Below are 23,971 nucleotides of genomic sequence, written 5' to 3'. Positions count from 1 at the left end.
GTCACGACACACTACAGATACGTAGAAAAATTCATCAAGTTTTGTTCAGCTGAAGCCGCACTTCAAGTTTCTGCCACCAGAGCGCTCGAGAGCGCAGTGAGACAAAATGGCGACAGGAGCCGAGAAAGCGTATGTCGTGCTTGAAATGCACTCACATCAGTCAGTCATAACAGTGCAACGACACTTCAGGACGAAGTTCAACAAAGATCCACCAACTGCTAACTCCATTCGGCGGTGGTATGCGCAGTTTAAAGCTTCTGGAAGCCTCTGTAAGGGGAAATCAACGGGTCGGCCTGCAGTGAGCGGGCAAGTTTCACGCGTAGCCCGCGGAAGTCGACAAATAAAGCAAGCAGGGAGCTAAACGTGCCACAGCCGACGAATTGGAAAATCTTATGGAAAAGGCTAAAGCAGAAGCCTTACCGTTTACAATTGCTACAAGCCCTGAGACCCGATGACAAAGTCAAATGCTTTGAATTTTCGACGCGGTTGCAACAGCTCATGGAAGAGGATGCGTTCAGTGCGAAACTTGTTTTCAGTGATGAAGCAACATTTTTTTCTTAATGGTGAAATGAACAGACACAATGTGTGAATCTGGGCGGTAGAGAATCCTCACGCATTCGTGCAGCAAATTCGCAATTCACCAAAAGTTAACGTGTTTTGTGCAATCTCACGGTTTAAAGTTTACAGCCCCTTTTTCTACTGCAAAAAAAAAAAAAAAAAAAAAAAAAAAAAAAAAAAAAAAAAAAAAAAAACCAGGACATGTGTATGTGGACTTGCTGGAAAATTGGCTCATGGAGACCGACAGCGCCGACTTCATCTTTCAACAGGATGGTGCTCCACCGCACTTCCATCATGATGTTCGGCATTTCTTAAATAGGAGATTGGAAAACTGATGGATCGGTCGTGGTGGAGATCATGATCAGCAATTCATGTCATGGCCTCCACGCTCTCCCGACTTAACCCCACGCTATTTCTTTCTGCGGGGTTATGTGAAAGATTCAGTGTTTAAACCTCCTCTACCAAGAAACGTGCCAGAACTGCGAGCTCGCATCAACGATCCTTTCGAACTCATTGATAGGGACATGCTGCGCCGAGTGTGGGAGGAACTTGATTATTGGCTTGATGTCTACCGAATCACTAAAGGGGCACATATCGAACATTTTTGAATGCCTAAAAAAACTTTTTGAGTTTTTGTATGTGTGTGCAAAGCATTGTGAAAATATCTCAAATAATAAAGTTATTGTAGAGCTGTGAAACCGCTTCAATCATTTGTAATAACCCTGTATTTTTTGTGTTGTTACACAAACAATGTGAGTGATTGGTTATGTGTGTGGTTTTATACATAACTGAGGAGGCACAACACCTGATAACCTCAAAAGGACAACTACAGTGCAAGAGACGCAGAATAACACATATTTAAACACCACACAAAAAGCTTATGCACATATATGCACTTGACAACAAGAAAAAATTCTCGAAAAGCGTTGTGCTAAGCATGAAAAAATATTTAATTAGTGCAGTATTGCATAAATATAATGAGTGACAGCTGCAGGCATTCAAAACCATCGATGATGATGTATGAAATTGAGGCAAATGTTCTTACTTCTCATACAGTTATCAGTTCCAGTTACATCAATGGTTTTATTAGATAATAAATCTTTGTTAGATAATACACAAGTCCCTGACAAGTCTTTTGATGCATGTTATGTACATATATCATACATAAAGTGCGAAAATGCAAGAGGGTATCCTATACATAAGTTTTACAACTGAAAATGTTATTTCCCCACATATCACATTTACCCACATTTTACACCATTTTTCTGAAGTCCCTTGAAAAGTGTACAAGCAGGGTCTCACTGTATATGACAAATATGAAAACAAATCACAGCACATAGTTAGTATACCATCCTTCAGTTTATATGCAGAGAAGAGGATTGTACTTTATCACCTAAAATATATTTTAGTTCATCAAATATACTGATAATACATTCCCACTTGATGGCTAGGTGACAGAATTTTGCAATTTCTCATATCACTTAGGAGGGGTGGACTTTTGGCCAATTTCATTCCATTATTAACCCTTTTAGTGCCAAATACGATCTGATCGTGATCCAGATTTTCGGCGAAAAATGCCAGTAACGATCTGATCGTGATGCCTTTCTCATTCGCTAGGAAATACTAACAACTTTGCCTTCAAGCGCGGAAAAAATGAATGAGAAAGGCATCACGATCAGATCGTTACTGGCATTTTTCGCCGAAAATCTGGATCACGATCAGATCGTATTTGGCACTAAAAGGGTTAAAAATACACTGTGGAATTGGATTCTGTCGAAATTTCAATAGACATAGCAACTTATTTTCCACGGACTTTTTATTCCTTTTTTTGTCCTTCAGAAAAATGTCATCAGTGACGAGTTTTGAGTAATACATAATCTCTCTTGTTGCCATTTTAACATTTGCTTCTTTTGCCAATCACAGCAGAGTTTACAAAAATTCATTTTACTAACATTCTAATCACTACAGAATTCTAAAACAGAGTATTATTAAACTTGCAATAGAGGACATAGCAGGTAAAAAGTTTATGAAAAAGTCTATTCTTGGTATGAAAATGAAAATGTATTTTCTTCACCTATATTGTTGTAAAACACAGAAATTCTTGTTTCGCCAGTTATCAATGCGCTTTAAAAATTACATTACTTCACATATGATCTACGTTCAAATTCATAGTGACCCCTGTTTTTCACTGCAAACTTTTAGAATTTCTTACGGGCTGCCATAGGTAGCCTTCAGGGTATCATACAAGGAAAATAGCACTAGAACCATCAAGGAAAACATGTAAAGCTCCTTGCACGAAAGCCAGCTAGCAGACAATGGAGCCTGCCAGGAAGCCACCACACAGGCCATTAAGGTCACAATGAATCTTACTCCTCATGAGACGAGCTTTACACTGGGCCTAACGTCGTCTTCCCACAAACGATGCATGTTCGTATGTGATTTCTAAATACAAAACTTGTTGTGTAATCTTTCCTTCTATACATAATGCAGGTGTGATTTCAATGTCAAGCATTGTATTTGTAGATTTAGAATAAGTTGTCTTTGAAATTCTAAAGGTATAAAGAATAAAATAAGGGGAGCAAAAAGCTACAGTTTGTACAGAAACTAGACTGCAGTCATAAGAGATTACGAACATAGAAGAAGAAAGATTAGAGTTTAACATCCTATTGACAGCATGATCATTAGTGATGGCATAGAAGCTCGAATCACAAATGGATGAAGAAGAAAATTGGCTTTAATCTGTTCAAAGGAACCATTTTGGCATTTGCCTGTAGAATTTAAGTAAATCATGGAAAAACTAAATCTGGACGAGTAGACGGGGATCTGAAACACATCCTCCCAAATGTTAGTCCATTGAAGGAGATAAAAGGGAGGCAGTAGTTAAATACGTGTTGTAGACTACTTTATTCAACCTGTACACTGAGTAAACAGTAAAGCAAATGAAAGAGACACTTGGAAAGGAAATTAAAGTTCAGGGAGAAGAAAGAAAAACTTTGAGGTTTGCTGGTAACATTGTAAATCTGTCATAGACGGCCATGGACTTGGAAGATCAGTCCAACAACGGAATGAATAGTGTCTTGAAAAACTGTCATAAGATTAGCATCAGCAACAATAAAACAAAGTAGTAGTCCAAGTAAGTTAGGTGATGCTCAGAGAATTAATTTGGAAATATGTCACTGAAAGTTACAGAAGAGCTTCATTATTCAGAGTAAGATAAGATATGGTGGCAAAAGTAAAGAAGATATCAAATGCAGACTAGCAATCATGAGAAAAATCTTTTCTGAAAGAGAGAAATATGTTAAGCTATAACATATATTTAAATGTCAGCAAGTCTTTTCAGAAAGTATTTGTCAGGAGTGCAGCCTTTTATGGAAGTTAAATGTGAATGATAAACAGTAAATTCAATAAGACAATAGTAGCTTTTGAAATGAACCAATACATAAGATTGCTGATGATTAAATGGATAGATTAGGTAAACGATGGAGAGGTACAGAATTGAATGGGGAGAAAATATATTTACGACACAACTTGACTAAAAGTAGGGTTAGGTTGATGGACATTCCCTGTGGCATCATGGAATAGTTAATTTAGTAATGGAGAAAACTGGGGAGGGGGGGGCTTGAGGGAAGGAGGGAGGGATTCTAGGAGGAGACCAAGGCTTGACTACAGTAAGCAGGTCAAGTGCATGAGTCTTGGAGTAGTTGTGCAGAGATGCAGAGACGAGCACAAATATACTAGCATCAAGTGCTGTACCAAATCTGTCTTCTGCGTACGGAATAAAAATTTAAATTACTGAGAAAGTTCCAAAGAGGAAATGTAACAGCTAACTGACAGGATATCTATTACATAAAGTGATAAAGTGTAGTATCATATTTATATATGTATAATTAGAACACAAATGTTACTGTCAAGAAGAGGTCCCCAGCGGCGCAAAACAACTTTTTGAAACTATCTATATGGTTATGTAAATGAAGATCCCAGGTGTCACACATTGCAGCCATTCACGCTGGTGAGACTTCATTTGCGAGTAGCTCATGAAAAATATTTCAGAATTTTGTGTAATACTCAATAGCATTAAAAAATTTGCATTATATATTCCAGTTGTGTGGTATAATGGATAGGATAACAGCTTCGCTTGCAGATTGTGGCTTCAAATGTCATCAGGCACACTTTTTTTTAATCTTTATCAAAATTACTTCAATTATTATTTTTATTCAATTAATTGGTTTAAATATAATTTTTATTTCTATTCCTTTGTCACATCAGTTCAATCACCATTTGAGCTTTTTCATTTGTGTAATTTTTTCTATCTATCTTTTTTTCCAAACAGAATTTTTTTGAATATGAATTTAATTATATTTACCTATTATAATACGAGGTGTGACTAGAAAAAAACCGGACTAGTACTGGTGAAACAATAAAACGAATGCAATAAGGCTGAAAGTCGCGTGGCCTGTCACATGACTCTCGCTGCGCCTACTGCTCGAGTTTCATCTGCCTCCTGCACTCAGTCTGCCCGTGGCGTCTGTTTTAAGTAGTTGACGTTTTGTCTGTGCGTCAGAAAATGTTGAGTGCACAGAAAGAACAGCGTGTTAACATCAAATTTTGTTTCAAACTAGGAAAATCTGCAAGTGAAACGTTTTTAATGTTACAACAAGTGTGCGGCGATGATTGTTTATCGCGAACACAAGTGTTTGAGTGGTTTAAACGATTTAAAGATGGCCGCGAAGACGCCAGTGATGACACTCGCACTGGCAGACCATTGTCAGCAAAAACTGATGCAAACATTGAAAAAATCGGGAAACTTGTTCGACAAGATCGCCGTTTAACGATCAGAGCAGTGTCTGAGCTAACAGGAGTTGACAAGGAAAGTGTTAGGCAGATTCTTCATGAAAGTTTCAACATGAACAAAGTGTGTTCAAAAATGGTTCCAAAGTGTCTCACAATTGAACAGAAGGAACGCCGAAGAATGATTTGTTCTGACATCCTGGAAAACATTGAAAGTGATCCCACCTTCTTACAAAATGTTATTACTTGCGATGAATCGTGATTTTTTACTTACGATCCCGAAACTAAACGCCAATCGATGCATTGGAAAACTCCTGGTTCTCCATGACAAAAAAAAACCACGAATGTCAAAATCGAAATTCAAGGCAATGATGATTGTTTTTTTTTTGACATCAAAGGGATTGTGCACATTGATTGGGTACCAGAGGGACAAACAGTGAATCAGCATTACTACATTAGCGTCCTGGCTACCCTACGTGAGCGAGTACGGAGAAAACGGAACGATTTGTGGAGAAAAAAGTCATGGATCCTTCACCAAGACGATGCCCCAGCTCACAGTGTGTTGTCAGTGAAGACGTTTTTGGCAAAACACAACATCCCCATCTTAGATCATCCGCCCTACTCACCTGATTTGGGCCCCTGTGACTTTTTTCTTTTCCCTAAAGTCAAGTCAGCTTTGAAAGGAACTAGATTTGAGACTGTTGAAGCAGTAAAAGAAAAAGCGACGGAAGAAATGTACGGACTTACCGAAAATGATCTGCAGCATTGCTATGAACAGTGGAAAATTCGTATGGAGCGGTGTAGAGACTGAGGAGGAGAGTACATTGAAGGAGATAACATGAAATTGTAAATAATTGTAAATAAATGTTTTTTCCAGCATCAGTCCGGTTTTTTTCTAGCCGCACCTCGTATTTATGTATTTGAAAATTCAGATCTTATAGTTAAAAAACAAAAATGAAATAATCTATTTGTATTTGTGGTGAGAAATGTATTTTTGTTACCCAATGATGTAAAATATGACCTAAATATCTACTGAATTATGGACAAAAAACCACAGGTGAAAAGTTAAACAAAAGACAGGTTTATAAGTAACACAAAATTCAAGCAAAATGAGAAATAGATATAATAAACACTAAATATGGACTAAAAAAACAAAGCGACAAAACAAAAGAAGTTAAATCAAAATTAATACAAAAAATGATATCAATATAATAGAGGGAAACATTCCACGCGGGAAAAATATATTTAAAAACAAAGATGATGTGACTTACCATACGAAAGCGCTGGCAGGTCGATAGAAACACAAACAGACACAAACATACACACAAAATTCAAGCTTTCGCAACAAACTGTTGCCTCATCAGGAAAGACTTACCTTAGGGGGAAAAAAGGACGGGTATACACTCGCACACACACACATATCCATCCACACATATACAGACATAAGCAGACATATTTAAAGACCACATAAAATCAATTAAAAACACATGGACAAAAATTTCATGTCCAGAAAGAATGATACAAAGAAAAATGAGAGCAAGTTAAGTTGATATTATGATTAAAATTGTGTGACAAAGGAATGGAATTAAAAAATTGCATTTAAATCAATTATTTGAATAAAAATGATGGAGTAGTTTTGATAAAGATTTAAAAATTAAAAAAAATGTGCACCTGACGAGTTTCGACCCCAGAACCTCCTGCATGCAAAGTATCCTATTCATTACACCAAGCTATCAGAATAAAAAATTAAACCTTTTCCACGCAACACTACTGAGTGTCACACGAAGTTTCTACACATTTTTTTCCTCAGTTATTCGCAAATGAGGGCTCACAAGGGTGAATGGCTGCAGTGATTGATACCTGGGATCTTGACCTGTGTCACCGTATAGATAGTTGCAAAAAGTCGATCGCACTGCTGAGGATCTCTCCTTGTGAGCTACTATATAAATTACAATGCAATACGGCATTGAGAATCTTTACACAGAACTTCAACTAAGGCTATTGATAAAATATTTTGATGTGAAACAGAAAGACTATTCTGAAAACTATTCTTAAGAATTAGGTATGAATTACTGAAACTGCTTAAAAGCCAACTGACAGTGTTACAGCCACCACAAATGAGATTTTTTGGTCTGTTTGTAGAAATATAATAAGCAAAGGTGCAAGAAACGATCCACTGTTACAAAGCAACAAACAAACACATTGATGCATATGCGGTGCCAGTCATACCTGAGGTGGGGTCATATGGACATTCAGCTTCCCTCCAACGAGGAGCCTTACTGTAGAAGTAAAACGTGTGTTTGTCTTCATAACTTGTGGTGGTTGTTTCTCTATTATGAATGTGCTGAAAAATAAAATATCTTTTTGAAAAGAAGGTAAATAAGAACTATATGTCTGTCAATTATATTATAATGTAGACATTAATAATTGTGCCAATCAGAGAAGCTAAATATTACAATGACATCTCCTTACTCATTTGGTATGCGTACCTCTACATTTTTAGGAGTTACAAACACAGTCTTTATTCAATGCTCACACTTCTCCCACTGTAACACATTTTGAATCTAACAATATGAATCTGCCTTCGACATCATATACACATTTATTAAGCGCTCCTGCATACAAGGACAATCCCAGTACTTTCTAATTTGTTATTTAATTTGTGTTCTCATACGGAAATACAATGAAATAAGTACTCTGTGTATGGTCTAACTGGGGGTCTTCTCAATACATTTCCAAATGGTTGGTTGAAAACAAACTTGTCCAAAGCACCTTTCCAACACAAACTACATCAGCCCCACATACAAATTAATCCACAATGCATAACAGACAGTGTGCACCTTCTGGTTAGGTTCCTTTGTTGGCTTTATCAACAACCTTAATCCTTAAAGGATATAGACAGCAAACATGCTACACCACCATGTGAATTACAAGCACGCTTTCTGCCATCAGCATCAGTAATCAAGACCTCCACAACAGAATCTCCTTGTTTGCTGACAATTCAGTAATAATGCACAAATGTAGTGTCTCGCTGTCTCTTCTTCAGCACTTTCTCCAGTTAGTCCTGAATTAGTTTTTCCACCAACTTTTTTCTCCATTCAGATATAAACTGTGTATCACCAAAAGCTAATAGTGCAATCAGATTTAAGGGTGTTACTGTAACATCTCATTAATTGTATGCAGTGATTTCAAGTAAAAAAGGAACATTCCAGGTAAAAAGGTAACATTTATGTGCAGATTGCAGTTATGACACTAATCACGCAAACTTCGCAGCATACGGGGAGGGGGGGGGGGGGGGGGGGAGAAAATAATTAAATGAGAAAATTATGTAGATAAGTAATTTGCAGGTAGAAAACAATGAAGTGACAGGTGACTTAATGATAGATGCAGTTTGGAAGTTTTGTTACAGTTAATGCACAAAGTAAGAGATGAGGAAAAAATACAGTACAAAACTAAGAATTACCATTGTTCAAAGAGATTATCTTTATTATTCAGCTGCTCAAATTAACATTAAAGCACCAGAGTTTGAACAAACAAAGTAATGTAACAATTTTATGTAAGGGGCTCTTTCATTGGTAAAGTAAGTGAAATTTCAGATTATAGGTACACCATGTCTAGATTATTTAGCCTCTTTTTTTTCTAATAGAGAAGGCAGCATTGAAATGTGAAAAGCAAATGCAACTTTACATTCTCTTTAATACCGTTATTCATCGGAAAATGGAAATTTGACATAAATGATAAGGTGACAAATAATATGAAACTGGTGGTTTTTAATAACATAAATGGGTTTTAACAAAAGTCATGAAATTTAGAATGTTTCACTTGTATATGTAAAAATGTCAAAAATCTGAGGGCAGTACTTCTTGAAATTTTATCCTCCATATAACTGCCTACATCATAGACTAACACCACATAAAAATACTCTAGAAATGTCTAATCAACAATGTTCTATGGCAAAGCAATACAACATGAAGTAGATTTCCATGTGGCAAGCACTATTCCAACACAGCATCTAATAACTATCACTTTTCCAGAAAGCTCACATGCAGAGGAGATTTTTAAGAGACTGGCCTACGAAGCAGTGATTAGGTCAAGTGGCAGACAGACGAAAATGTGTTCATCATCAAATGCCATATGTACACTAAGACAAATAAAATGACTCACCACAAATAAATTATCCGAACGAGGTGGAAACTGGTAGATGTGATGTACATATACAGACAAACAAATTATTACTATTTCAGAAAAAATTGGATGATATATTCAAGAGAAAGAGCTTCACAAATTGTCCAAATCATAATACACTGGTCTATGCCTGGCCCTTACGCAATCAGTTATTTGACTCAGCACTGACTGACAGAGTTGTAGGATGTCCTTCTGAAGGATATTGTGCCAAATTCTGTCCAAATGGTGCATTAGATTATCAAAATCCTGAGCTGGTTGCAGGGCTCTGCCCATAATTCTACAAATATTCTCAACTATGGAGAGATCTAGCGGCCTCGCTGGCGAAGATAGGGTTGGGTACGCACGGAGCCACGAAATAGAATCTCTTGTTGTATGTAAGTGGGCATTATCTTGCTGAAATGCAAGCCCGGGATGGTTTGCCATGGAAGGTAACAAAGCGGAGCATACAATATCATCGACATACTGGTGTGTTGTGAAGGTGCTGTGGATGGTAACCAAAGTGGTCCTGCTATGGAAAGAAATGGCACAACAGACCATTACTCCTGGTTGTTGGACCACATCGCAGGCACCAATCAGGCATTCCACCACTGTCCAGGGCATCTCCAGACATGTCTTTGCTGGTCATCTGGGCTCAATTTGAAGTGGGATTCATCACTGAAGACAATTCTATTCCAGCCAATGAGATTTCATACCGAAGAAGTGTCTGGAGACATCTCAGACACAAATACTTCTATTTCCTTTATACTAATGACAATGTTCATTCAAGGACAATGATGTAAGAAGTAAAGGTTAAAATGGACAGAAGTGATAATTAAGATAAGAAACATCACAATTATACATGAAATTTATCCACAATTACGAATATGGACCACCATCAGCTGCATAATGGAATAATGGCAATGAAAATTTCTGCCGGATTGGGACTTGAATCCATGTTTACTGCTTATCGCGTCTTATTATTAGGTTACCCAAGTGCGCCTCACGGCCAGACCCAAATTTCTATATGCTATCAACCATGCGTCTACAACCTGCACTCATACATCCATTATGTATACTCCCGTACAGGGGAGATATTTCAACTGAAAATTGCTTGCCTGGTATCGTTGGATAAATATGATATTGCCATACCTGTGCAGTTCAGAAGAATGATATGTTCCTTCAGACATGAAGCATTACATCATGCTTTGGAAATCACAGGCACTGCAATATCATGTTCACAATTACTTCATATTTGTAATGAAATAAAGTCTGAAGAAAGTTCACATAAGTCTGCATACTGCAGTAAGCTACTAGATTCAAACACACATTTCACATTAAAAGTTTAAGTTTTTTTGGAATCTTCATGCAGAAACTCATCCTAATTACATTAACAGTAAAGCAGATAGCATTCCAAAACTATAGACTGTCAATACACGTAGACAGACAATGTCTCTCACTGACAGTCCATTCACAACTTCTCTCATGGCAAAATCAAACAACACTGCCTTCCCACTATCCACTGTTGCTGGCCAAAGACAAATTTTATGCATTCTTCCATTAGCTACAAAATGTCTCACACACTATTACTGCAAAGTCACGAATGATAGTGCAGTTGTTAGCCAGGCAATCAAAAGAAAAAACCAATTAAAAGATTAATTAGAAGAGTACATTAAATACAAAATGTGAAGATGTAGGAACCAGTGGAAACCTTATGGAACATTGTTTTTTCATGCAGTCATATAGCGAACAACAACTGAAGCACTACAAAAAATATGTGAAAGCATGAATAACACACAAATAACAATGTGTGATTAAAGTGACTTAAAAACAAAGAGTAATGAACGATAGATTGTAAAATATCCACAGGTTGCTTCATTTGGCTTCCAACTGCAAGTAACCATTTACATTATCAAAGTGCCTCAGTGTTCAGAATGCCCTACCTCCACAATTACATAACTTACAGAACTGCCGTAATTCCTCTTTCTCTTAAAGTTGAAAACAATTATTGGGCACATAAGCATATAATTATTAAACAAAGTCTTTAGTCTCAACTTCAACAGCATGGTATGTAAGCAATGTTGGATAATGACTGTACCAGTATATTTTACCTTGTGACTAAAGATGATAAAAGCTGTGTGATGACTGTGTTCAGATGAAGCAGTCTCTCAGAAACCACGGGTGGATCGAAGTCAAACTTCTGCTTTAACCTGTCGGCTTCTTTTATTTGTTGCCTATTCATCCAAATAATTTCAGCAAGACTTTCACACCTAGAATTAAAATTAATACAACATTTAACAACAAAATTTATCTGCAGCTATTGTGGCGTCTTTACTGCAAAACAAAAATAATTTTGCTGACACGACTTTCATTCAGCACTAGTAGGGCTGAAAGTTACAAGTTATAGCTTTTGTATCAAAAAGTGACATAATAAGACCATAGCCGTGTGGAAATACAGGGAAATTCTTACGGAAAATAAAAACTCCAACCAGCCACTCTTATTTATCTTACTATCATATTCATTAAAGAATAAAAAACATGAGCCACTTGATACAACATAAGACATTGAGATTTCAAAAACAACTAGGTTTCTTCCATTCATTACAGCGAAACTGTATAATACTAATATCCCAATAGTAGAACCAGGAGTGCTGCACAAAAACACAGGCTTTTCTACATCCTAAGCACAAAATTATTTACTTGAGATACCAGTTAGGTTGTTTTAGCTCTTTGTTAGAGTTGTTAAAAATAAAAATGAGGTAAACTGCATTTTCTGTACAATGTGGACAGGTCAGATCACCTCACCAGGTCCAAACGATTTGCAAAATTTTCATTCTTGTTTATCTCACATCAACCACTCAAAGTCTCAACTACACAGAGAACCGCTATCTTTACTCCTTTCATTATTTGTATTTCACCCAACATTCCACATAACATTTACATAAAATGATACTTTTTTCTAATATTGCTCCTTTCTGTGTGGCAATATCACACCTACTTTCATAATAGCTGCCAACAGGCATCATTTGATTGGTACCATGTAAATGACATAAGATGAATGTGAACAAATATCAGAAGATCACAATGTTGGTTCAAAGCAGGTGATATCAGTAGTTTTTAATAAATACGACAATTAAAAGTTGCTGTTTCCTGTTTTTACTTATTGCAAGAACTCAGTTGTACAACACTTAATGTACTCTATTATCCTTTAGTTCCCTACTCTACTTAACATTTAACAATATGGAAAGAGTGATAAAAATAAGTTTTAACTTACATTCCGAAAAAATTTGACGCATATTACAAATATGAATAAATGTTATCTGATAAACTTCAAAATTGTTACACGAATATTAAGAAAGCAGTATTGATGATAAGCAGGTAAATAACAACTGAAAAAGCAGCTTTCCTGCCTATTTTACTATGATTAAATTTAATACATGCAAAAAGTAGTAGTATATAGAAATGTATTGATAGTTTCTTATTATTACAGTGCACTCAATTGGTATCTAATAGCTGCACCTTTATGTTAATGTATAGCTTGACTCCTTCGATATCCATGAAAGTTCTTCACGTTGGGATCTACAGAAAATCATAAAAACAAGTAATTTGGTCAATGCAGACTGACTTTTGGGACTAAGTCTCTTTCAACAAAAATATCTTCTTCCTAAAGAAAGTTTCCATCTACCTTTATATAGTGGCTGACAAATAAAATGAAATCTCATAATTTCAAAAATGTGATTCAGCCCTTCTCACATACCAGTGCAGCTGCTGCTGTCTCTTATCTTTTTCTATCCTGAGTAACATGACAAAGCCACTGCAAATCTATGTTTTGGAAACAAATTCTTGGACAACTATCTTTATTATGGACAACTAACTTTATTATGTATGTTCCATCAAACATAAAATCTATCATGCTTGCCTGACGGAAAATGAGAACCCTCATGATTGTACTGTTCTATCCAGCCACTGGAACAAATTTAACTTACAAACACTTCTTCCTCTACAAAGTGTGTCCAGAGTAATGTAATAACATCTATAAAATTTTTTCACTTGAGATATTCAGAATGTTGAAATTCTTCACAATAGTTCCCTTTGGCATCTACAAGTCTTCCCATAGACTCAGCCATTGACTGCATGCATCACCACGAACCTCATTTAGATTCTGGCACATCAGTTTGGACTATTTTGATAATCCCAAGCCTGAACCTTTCAGAACCATCTTACATCTTCGGTAGAAAAAAAATAAAAAAGATCACCAAAATCAGATCAGGCCTTTAGGAGAACTGAGGCAGTGTATTGAAACTATTATCTTGGTCAGAAACTCCCAGAAGCATACAGAGATTCGGCAGGGAAGATTGTCATGGTGCAACTGCCAGGTATTGATGATCTCCTTTTGTCTTGACAATCCTCCTCATTAATCTCTCTAATATTCACGTAGTAGACAGCATTGACTGTCTTCCCTTGCGATACAAATTCTTGGTCAACCACACAAATGACACTGAAAAAGGCAATCAGCATGGCTTTCACTTTCGGTTTGCCTATTCTTGCCTTCTTGAGGTGTGGGAACTTGGAGATGTGCATTTGGAACTTTGATGCTTCATCTCTCCAATGTACTCAAACAGCTGTGTTATGTCATCAGTAATGATACTGCCTAATAAATGAGGTTCATTTTCCACACATTCCAAAAGTTCATTCATAATCTCCACCTGGTTGTTTATCAACAGTTTGGGGGCTATCTTGACCCACACTTTCCAATGTTCCAAGTTGTTGTTAAGTATGTTAGCCACAGTAGTTTTTGAAGTAGCGAGAGTCTTTGCTATCATATGCACACTCATTCGACAGTCATTGTTCAAACGATAAAGAGCAACTAACACATTTTCATCATTTTCGTTGGGCAATGGCTGTCAAAAGTGTAATTCGTAACTCGCCTCTCCCAGCCTTCCAGGAACGACTCCCACCAACATGAAACTTGAGAATACAACACAACAGAATAGCAGTAAATTTGCCGAATTATCTAGTAGGTGTCAGCAGAACTTATTGAGTTTAGTGCCATCAACCAAGAGTTGACTTTGCTGCATACTCTGACACATGTACTACCAGGAGGTTCGTGTAAACAGCAATCCCTGAGCTCCTGGAGCAGACTGAACTAGGTACTGATGGAAAGGAGAGAGATTGATTCCCCCTCACCCACTTAATTCCATTGCTCTGAATACAATGAGTCTAACAAGAGTGATTTAAAAAAATAATTTTATTATTTTCTTGACATACTTTGTATTTTGCTGCACTCCCATAATGGGGGAGAGCCTTCTAGCTATTCCAAATCTTAAGGTAGAACTATGTCAATCTGCCTTATTTATCTATGAAAGTCTTTGCTTCAAATCTAACTGAGACATGCAGGCATCATTTTGGTCTGTTGTCTACCCCCCCCCCCCCCCCCCCAACACACACACACACACACACACACACACACACACACACACACACACCATCTCTTGTGTACAACCTTAGCTCTGGACAAACCCTCAAATTCTATTTCAGCAACAGCTGGGTATTAGGTCCAAGTCTTTTTGGCGGAATGAGTTAAGTTACACTTAAACAAAACAAAGCAGCTGTTTGAAACTGTATTAATAATTAACTACCATTAAACTGCGGCAAACCGTTATGCAAATTAAGTATACTGTCTGAAGGACATATGGTGATCATCTTGTAACTTTTTTATTAAGTATTTCAACATCAGGTCACACAAATGATGATATTACCTGTTGTTTCTAATTACCAAGTCCTCAGATGATTTGAATATGTTACATAGTAACTCATCAACTGAAAAATATATTTTAAAATATTTATTGGCTCCAGCTGCCAGACTGTGGTTGCGCGCGCAAGTGTGTGTGTGTGTGTGTGTGTGTGTGTGTGTGTGTGTCTCTGCATGCGGGCGCACGCATTATCTATTTTTGACAAATGCCTTGTTGGTCAAAAGCTAAATTTTGTGACAGTCTTTCTGTTGCGCCTTCTTTCTGTTGCGCCTTTCTGTGACCCAGCATCTCTGTTACATGGTGAGCAGCAACTATCCTTTTCATTGCATTGTTATTTTGAAAAAAAGAAAAAAGAAAAAAAAATAGTAAGTACAAATAAAAGTTGATACTTTCTTGGTTACACCAACAGATAATGTTTATTTCCAACTGATATCTCCATAGCCACACTGATATTTATCATCGAAAATTTACATGCACAATACAGGAACAGAGGCCTGTTTAGAAGGAATATTAATCATTTGTCATTAAGCCATAAGGAATCTTTAATCCTTAAATTTAGATAATAAGACAATTGTGATTCCCAATATTCTTCTTTTTGTCTAACCGAGGCTCATTCAAGAACTACACAGCAGAATGTAGTATTTCATGATAAGTCCTTTATAATGTCGTGTGACTAGGGTCTCCCATCGGGTACACCGCTCGCCAGGTGCAAGTCTTTCGATTTGATGCCACTTTGACTACTTGCGCGTCGATGGAGATGAAATGATGATGATTAAGACAACACAACACCCAGTCCCTGAGCGGAGAAAATCTGCGACCCAGCCGGGAACTGAACCCCAGCCCTTAGGATTGACATTCTGTCGCGCTGATCACTCAGCTACCGGGGGCGGACAGTCCTTTCTAATAATAAGTATATATAGGGCACTGTCGGGAAACTTTAACCTCTTTATAAAAAATATGGACACACTGCTGTTCCATTTCACAGTAAAAAACATGCTGTCCCCTCTCACAGTAAAATACAAGGAAACAGTGGTTGATGGTGATTTTAATACTGATTCACTGAAAAGATCTGTCAGTAAACTATTACAGTGAAACCCATATTTTACATTTTCAAGTCGTCCATATTTAAAAAACTCAAAACTGAGGAAAATATAGAATCAAGGATTCAATAGAACCCGATCGAGGAAAATGTTAAAACCACCCAAAACATGAGCAAAAACATATGTAATTGGCATATATGATTAAAAATAGCATTCCTCTCCAATACTTTGTATAAAATCTGTCAAGTGAAGGATATTAAATGTACAATACAATGTTTATACAATAATGTGTGGTAATGAATTTTATCAGTTCTTAAAAAATTTCAGATGTGTAACAGCAAGTAAGAACTCACCAAAAAAACTGAAATTGGTATGCAGGTACAAGGTAATCGAGCTGTTTTCCGACATGCTACAATCACAAATTATACGTTCAAAACACACACCCTTTGTGCCCACCCAGGAAAAAGCAAAAATTATGAACATGTTGAATTAAACCAAAAACATCTCAGCAGCTAAGTGATTAAACCTTATGCATAAACACAGACATCTGCTTAATGACATACTTTGTCACCATTGCCATTATTGTTTTATGCTTTTCTTAAGAGCTGCACTTCATATGCTCACCACCATTAGTGTTCTTTTACGCTTGATGAGAAAAACAGATGTGAAAATATGAGTTACCTTCCCCAACTGACATTACAATCTTATTAGAAGTCAGCTCGGTGAATTTATGTACACTGTATAAAATGTGAATTTGAAAGAAAGCTTGAGTACTACAGCTTTACTTCATGTCCACTACCACTGATGCCAATCTTTATGATCTGCAGTGCAAAGTATACACGAGTAGTGTACGTAGTAGTTGCAACTGCATCGTGTCAGATTTGAACATGAAAGTCTTTAAAATGAGCTATTGCGAAGCCCTTGTTCTATTTCCATGTGAAATCTGTCATAGTACATCATCTGTATTAAAAGTGTATTTTCACAGCATCACAAAATGCTTTCACCCCTGCCAGCACTACCATCACTATAGGGCCACTCCCCCTCTCCACGCATCCAGTAGGCGAGCTCATTTTGTGTGTGTGAGTGTAGTGTGCTGGCTGTGCTGGCTACTGGGTCGCCAGCCAATAATAGTTCACTACCCGGCAATGGATGACGTTTCCTTGATTATGACCAGCATATTCTTCGAGACTCAGTGTTTGAATTAAAAAGGGTGAAGACTGATATTGTTGCTGAATACAGTACATCGGAAATACACATAAAAAGATGAGATTGAGTCATATGTGGCACAAGAATATGTGGTGACTGGGCCCCTCCGTCACGTATTGGCTTGGTCTGTAACACTTTGTGTTGATTGACTTTTTTTCTCTGACTGTTGCAATTTAGCAGTAGTTATATCATAATTACACGGTCAAGCTAAATATTCCAAGTCGTGTTAGCAACACTGATTGTGAATTACAACAGCATTTCCTCTCTTGCATCTCCCCTCTCCACAATGACCTAAAATATTTCCTTAACTCTGTCTCTACCTATGATGCGAACCATCTGTCTTATGTCACTTATGACCTGTTCAGTCACATCAAATATCAATAGGAAGAAAGTTGCATGAAGTCAAGAGCCATGTTGAGTAAGAACTTAGAATCAAGGTAAACCTTCCTAGGAAGAAATGTAAAATCGGGGAATTTTTAGCATTGATCTTATGGGTTTATCACAGGAGCTACAAATTTATTGTGTAGAATTGCGAAAAACATAAAATCGGAGACTGTAAAATTGAAGTTCCACTGTATTGCAATCATAAACATTGTCATTAAATTTAATTCCTACTGTGAACTTTGCATCTCGGGTACGTAAATGCTCTGAGATGGCTATTGACAGTATCTTCATAGACAAATCTAGGGAAAAAGACATATCACAAAACTAATAGTAAACGGACAATCTGATTATGCTGAAACTTGCCAGGATGAAAAAAAATCTGTAAAATCTAAGAACAGGAGGGTACTAAATCAGTCAAAAAGTGAGAATTTTAGGAGAGTGCTCAAAAACATGAACTGGATAGATGTTTACCAATACTTGACTCAAATGCATTCATTAATAAAGCTATGTCCTCTTTTGAAAATTGTTTTCCTCTACGCATAAATCAAACAGAAGTCTCAAAATGAACCTTGGATTACACGAGGAATAAAGATATCATGTGGGACAAAAGAGACTGTATCTACTATCTGGGAAAAGCTCTGATGTTAGCACTGTAATGCATTACAAAGAATATTGCTAAATATTGAAGCAAGTAATGCAGAATTCTAAGCAGTTTTATTATGAGAAAAAGATAGTTACATCTGGCAACAAAATAAAGACTGTATGGGATATAATGAAGACAGAGACAGGTAGGGCCAAAAAGGAAGAGGAACAAATAGCTCTAAAAATAAATGAGACATTGATAACAAGTGCATATAGTGTTGCAAATCTCTTAAACAAGTACTTTGTTTCTGTTACTGACAGTTTGGGGTTAACAGGTTCAGTAAACAGTGCAATGGAGTATCTGAGACCAGTTTTTACAAATAATTTCAGTAAAATGGAAATGACACTCGCATCTCCCAAAGAAGAGGCATCCATCATAAAATCCTTGAAATCAAAGTATTCTAGAGGAATGATAACATATAAACTAAGTTAATCAAGGAGTGCTCATGCAAGTTGAGATCTATCTTAAGTTATTTGTGTAAACAATCTCTTATCAGCGGAACATTTCCAGACTGGCTAAAATATGCTGAAGTTAAGCCTCATTACAAGAAAGGGTATAAAGAGACACTGTCAAACTATCGAACAGTTTCATTTTTGCTGGCTTTTTCAAAAGTATCGGAAAAGGGTGTGTTAAAGCCTCTACTTAAGATTCTGACTGCAAATAACGTATTGTCCAAGTTCCTTAAGGTATCTGATATACAGAAGGCTATTGACATGTAGAGTGAGAAAGTCCTTAATCCATTAGATAACAAATTAGAGGCTACTGGCTTTTTCTGTGATCTGTCAAAAGCCTTTGAATGTGTGAATCACAGCAATCTCTTAAACAAATTAGAATATTATGGTGTCACCGGCAGTACTCCGAAATGGTTCAAGTCTTACCTAACAAATAAGAAACAAAGTGGGTCACTGCAAAATATCTGTGGAGTAAGCAGTCAATCTTCATCTGATTGGGCTAATTACACGTGGCGTTCCTAAATGTTTCATCTTGGGTCCACTGCTTTTTCTTGTGTACATTAATGACCTCTTGTCTGTTACATAGCCACATGCAAAGTTTGTTTTGTTTGCAGATGATAGAAACATTGCAATAAGTAGCAAGTCAAGTACAGATTCACAAATGGCAGGTAATCAAATTTTCACTGACATTAATAAATGGTTTAAAGCTAATTCACTGTCATTAAACTTTGAAAAGACCCATTATATGCAATTCAGAACTTTTAAGAGATTTTCTTCCAGCATATATTATGAAGACACAACAAATTGAATCGGTTGACACTGTTAAATTTCTGGGATAACAACTCGATAACAAATTCAGCTGGGAAGGGCATATCACAGCATTGCTGAAGTGCAAGTAACTCGTCAAACTGACCAAAAGTTTTTAGCATGCAAAAGTGTGTAATAAGACTCATTTGTGGGGTAAATTCAAGAAAATCAGGTAGAAATCTGTTCAAGGAACTTTGTATCCTAAGCACTGTTTCTCAGTATATTTATTCCTTAATGAAATTTGTTACCAGTAATATGTGTCTTTCCAGCCGATAGCTCAATATATGGTATCAATACTAGGAATAAGAACAATCTACATAAAGACCTACAATCACTTACTTGGGTCCAAAAAGGGGTCCAATATTCAGGAACACACATTTTCAATAAATTGCCAACAACCACTAAAAACGTGGTTTCAGATAAAGTATAGTTTAAACAGAGCTTGTAAGACTTTTTGATAGGCATCTCCTTCTGTTCTATTGATGAGTATCTTAACAGGGACTGTTAGATCAGCTTAAATAAAAATGTCTGTTAGATTTCAGTTCTGACAGCATTTGGTCACAACAGTCAAGATTAGGTATTTTGTCTTTGACACATTTATTATAAGTGCGTAACTATGTTTCATTCCAACAGGGTATTAATTCTGTAAATATTAGCAGTTCCATTTCACTGTAATGTATTCACATATTCTAACAATCTCCTGACAAATGATCACGGTAGTGAGTTATGTTTAGATATTGTATGTTTTCGTTTTTTAGATTTTCTGACTTGTTTCATACCCATGAGAGTCCTCATTTTTGGGTCTATGGAATTAAATCTGAATCTAATCAATCTAACCTGATCACCTTCATTTTGAATACCAGATGAGGCAGAAAATTGTAGGTGCAAACTATTTTGTGTATTGTATTGTGAAAATCATATTTGAACTGCAAGTGCTTTTTGTTATTAGCAACAAATACGATTGATGAGTGAGTGTCCTCAGAAGTTAGCATAAGAATTTCAAGACCTAGGAAGAGCCTTGTGCAGTATGTACAGTTCTCTCTACTTCCACAGGAGGGGTTCCCAACCTTTCTGAATGCAGTCAGATATTAGTTGCCACACCCTCCCCCTTTCCTGCGTCGTCATGAGCATTAGCACCTAACTAAACTTTGGAATGAAAAAGAATTTTCTTTGAAGCCTTTTATTTTTAAAATGACAAAATTATTTTTAGTTTTAGTAGGCATTTTATTACACCACAAACTAATGAATCAATGAAACAGCTTACCTATTTTATAGAATGATGAAACAATTCTCAGCACATCACAAATGGTATCTACAATCATCCTCATTAAAGGAAGCTAACTACCCACACTAAGAATATACATCTGTTGCAAAACATGCCCTCTCTGTCCCATTCCTCTGCTTAGTGACACTTGCTTCACCCAAACTCTGCACCCCCAGTTAAAATCAACCAAGTTAATATGCATGCACTATAGATACTGTTTGTAAATTAGTCGATTGCTGGACTCCTTACTTCTGAACTGATAAAAACTGCAAGACTTCAGGTTGCATATGCTTTGTGCCTGACCACTGCACTAACAATAACAACAATACTGTGCAGGCTGTACAACAATATAATAGTTATTATCTAGCTACTGTTGTCTGGCTTTGGCAGCCACAGTCAGCAGTTTTGTGTGAAAGAGTTGCACTTGTGTGTGTGTGTGTGTGTGTGTGTGTGTGTGTGTGTGTGTGTGTGTGTCTAATTCAAAAGAAGGCTTTTTGGCCGAAAGCTTACTTGGATAGCAGTCTTCTGTTGCACCTATATGCAACTCAACATTTCCACTATATGATGAGTACTAATCTAACCGTTTCATAATATTGTCATTATTCCATCCTGGATTTTCATTGTTTAAATTTATTACACAGGGTTAGCCAGTGAAACGGGAAGAGTTAAATAAGTAGCTAATTCGTCAAGAAAATTTATTTTTTTAATTTAATGGTTATAAATATAAATTACAGAGGTAGCCATTTACTGTGAAAAAATTATTTTTTGAATATAACATCTGCCAAATGTCATCCACTGGAATCTGCGTACTTCTGCAGCCGGGCCTGGAAGTTTCCCATGACATTTTGCAGCATACTGACTGGTATTCCTTCAATTTCATCCCAAATTTGTTGTTTTAGGGCTGGGATAGTTCTGGGTGGATCATTCTGAAAAACTCTTGATTTTAAGTCACCTCAGAGAAAAAAGTCACAGGTTCTCAAATCTGGAGAGTGAGGGGGCCAAGAGAGATCCCCGTTTTGGGAAATGATGCCACCTGGAAACAAAGTATTCACAGCATTCATGGCAACTCTTGCAGTGTGGCTTGTTGGAACATTGTTCATTCACTGGTTTGGTATGGTTTTGGGGTTTGATGGGGGGCTAAACATTGAGGTCATCAGTCCCCGTTCCTGACAGACATACTTGTAAAAGGTCTATACAGTAAAAGCATAACCTCTGCACCCAGAGGGAGAGAACACCAAGGGGTACAGAGCTAAAATGAACACCACAATAACACAAAATATAGGACACTTAAAAGAAGCAGAGCAAATAGTTAACTAGAGTAAAACAGACTACAGTGGTTGATGGATCAGGTAAAAGGTCAACCACTCAACTACAAATGAAGAACCTCCAGCTGGAAAGTGTTAATAGAGGTACCAACACAACTTGTTACCATAAAAGACACTATTTTGGTATCCACATCACAATTAAAAGTCACTGGAGTGGGTGTAGCCTGAGAAATCATGAAAAAGTGCCCACACTAGAGTGAGTGATAAAACCCAGCTGCACGGATAAAACGTAAAACAGAGTCAGCTATAGAGGCATCGTCACCTAGAATTGAAGGAAGTGCAGCTGGTAAATTAAAGGACTGCCGCAAGGGGGCTAAAAGGGGGCAGTCCATCAGAAGATGGACCACTGTCAGCCCTGCATCACAGCGACACTTGGGTGGGTTCTCACGGCGAAGGAGATAGCTGTGGGTCAACCGCGTATGTCCAATTCGGAGGCAGCAGAGAACAACTGAGTCCCTATGCGTGCTCCTCAAGGATGAGTTCCATATGGCCGTGGACGACTTTACCATGCGGAGCTCATTCACTGGAAAACGGGCGAGTCCTTGTGTAAGAAAGTTCTGGATCATTGCAACATAACACACAGAGCTAACAGTCACAGCACTTCCATTGATATCCTAGAAGGAAAATGGGCCTATGATTCCTCTTGCCGACATTGCACACCAAACCATCACTTTTTGAGCATGAAGAGGCGTTTTTTATGAAGTGTGCCAGGGTTTTCCTCCGATCAGTATCTGAAGTTTTGTTTATTAACAAAACCAGAGAGGTGGAAATGCACCTCATCGCTCATCCACAAGTGGTTTACTTGGTCGTCATTTTCTTCAAGTCTTCTGGCCATTTCCTCACAAAATTGTAATCATTTCTGATAGTCACTTGGTTTGAGAGATTGCACAATCTGTATTTTGTATAGGTGAAAATATAAAGCTTGATGAAGAATCCTTCTCACCGAATTGTTACTTATTCCAAGACAGAGCATGTTGTTTGGCAGATCGGCGTGGACTTCTGAGCACTGCCTGTTGAATAGCAGCGATGTTTTGAGAGGTTTGAACGGTTTTTGCACTCCCACCTCGTTTTTTAGACTGTGATCCAGTTTGTTCATGGTTGTTTATCCACGAACGAATTGTGTTATCCGAGGGAACAGGCTTGTTGCGCGGTATGTTGAAATGGGGTCGAAAAGCACGTCGCGTTTTCACCAAACTCTCACCATTCGTATAATATGCTTTAACCATGATGTTCACCCGTCAAACGATCCATCGCAACTAAATGGCAGGACATGCAGGTAGAACGGAGCCGGCCACCATTACCCCCACCACTCACATTCCAGCTGTCAAGGCCATCTCCAATATGCCCGTTTCGCTGGCTAACCCTGTATTTGTCATTCAGGATGTATGGTGTTGCAGACACCTTACCATGATTGCCCTTCTAGTTTCGCTTTAAATGTCTGCACTGCAAGTGGCCCCTATGTATAAATCATTTGTTCACTACTTTGAGATGTGACTGCCTTCTTTCTTTTCACTACTACTATGTATGAATAATGACATAACAGGCCATTACTAATTTTTCTTAGGCTATGCCCACCAACTAGTGAACAAT

At 37.3% G+C, this 23,971-nt stretch overlaps 1 protein-coding gene across 5 annotated transcripts in view; it reads right to left on the bottom strand.

The window, feature by feature from the left end:
• Positions 1 to 23,971, bottom strand: part of LOC124613193 (signal transducer and activator of transcription 5B) — a 146,501-nt gene that overhangs the window by 108,065 nt on the left and 14,465 nt on the right. For all 5 annotated transcript variants that reach the window (XM_047141849.1, XM_047141848.1, XM_047141853.1 and 2 more), the window contains 2 exons: positions 11,619 to 11,777; positions 7,576 to 7,690 (listed from right to left, as the gene is read on the bottom strand). In XM_047141849.1, the coding sequence (XP_046997805.1) occupies positions 7,576 to 7,690; positions 11,619 to 11,777 (274 nt within the window). The remainder of the gene's footprint in view (positions 1 to 7,575; positions 7,691 to 11,618; positions 11,778 to 23,971) is intronic.

The sequence above is a fragment of the Schistocerca americana genome, chromosome 4 (genome assembly GCF_021461395.2).
Source record: "Schistocerca americana isolate TAMUIC-IGC-003095 chromosome 4, iqSchAmer2.1, whole genome shotgun sequence".
Classification (NCBI taxonomy): domain Eukaryota; kingdom Metazoa; phylum Arthropoda; class Insecta; order Orthoptera; family Acrididae; genus Schistocerca; species Schistocerca americana.
This window is presented reverse-complemented; position numbering and strand designations above follow the sequence as displayed.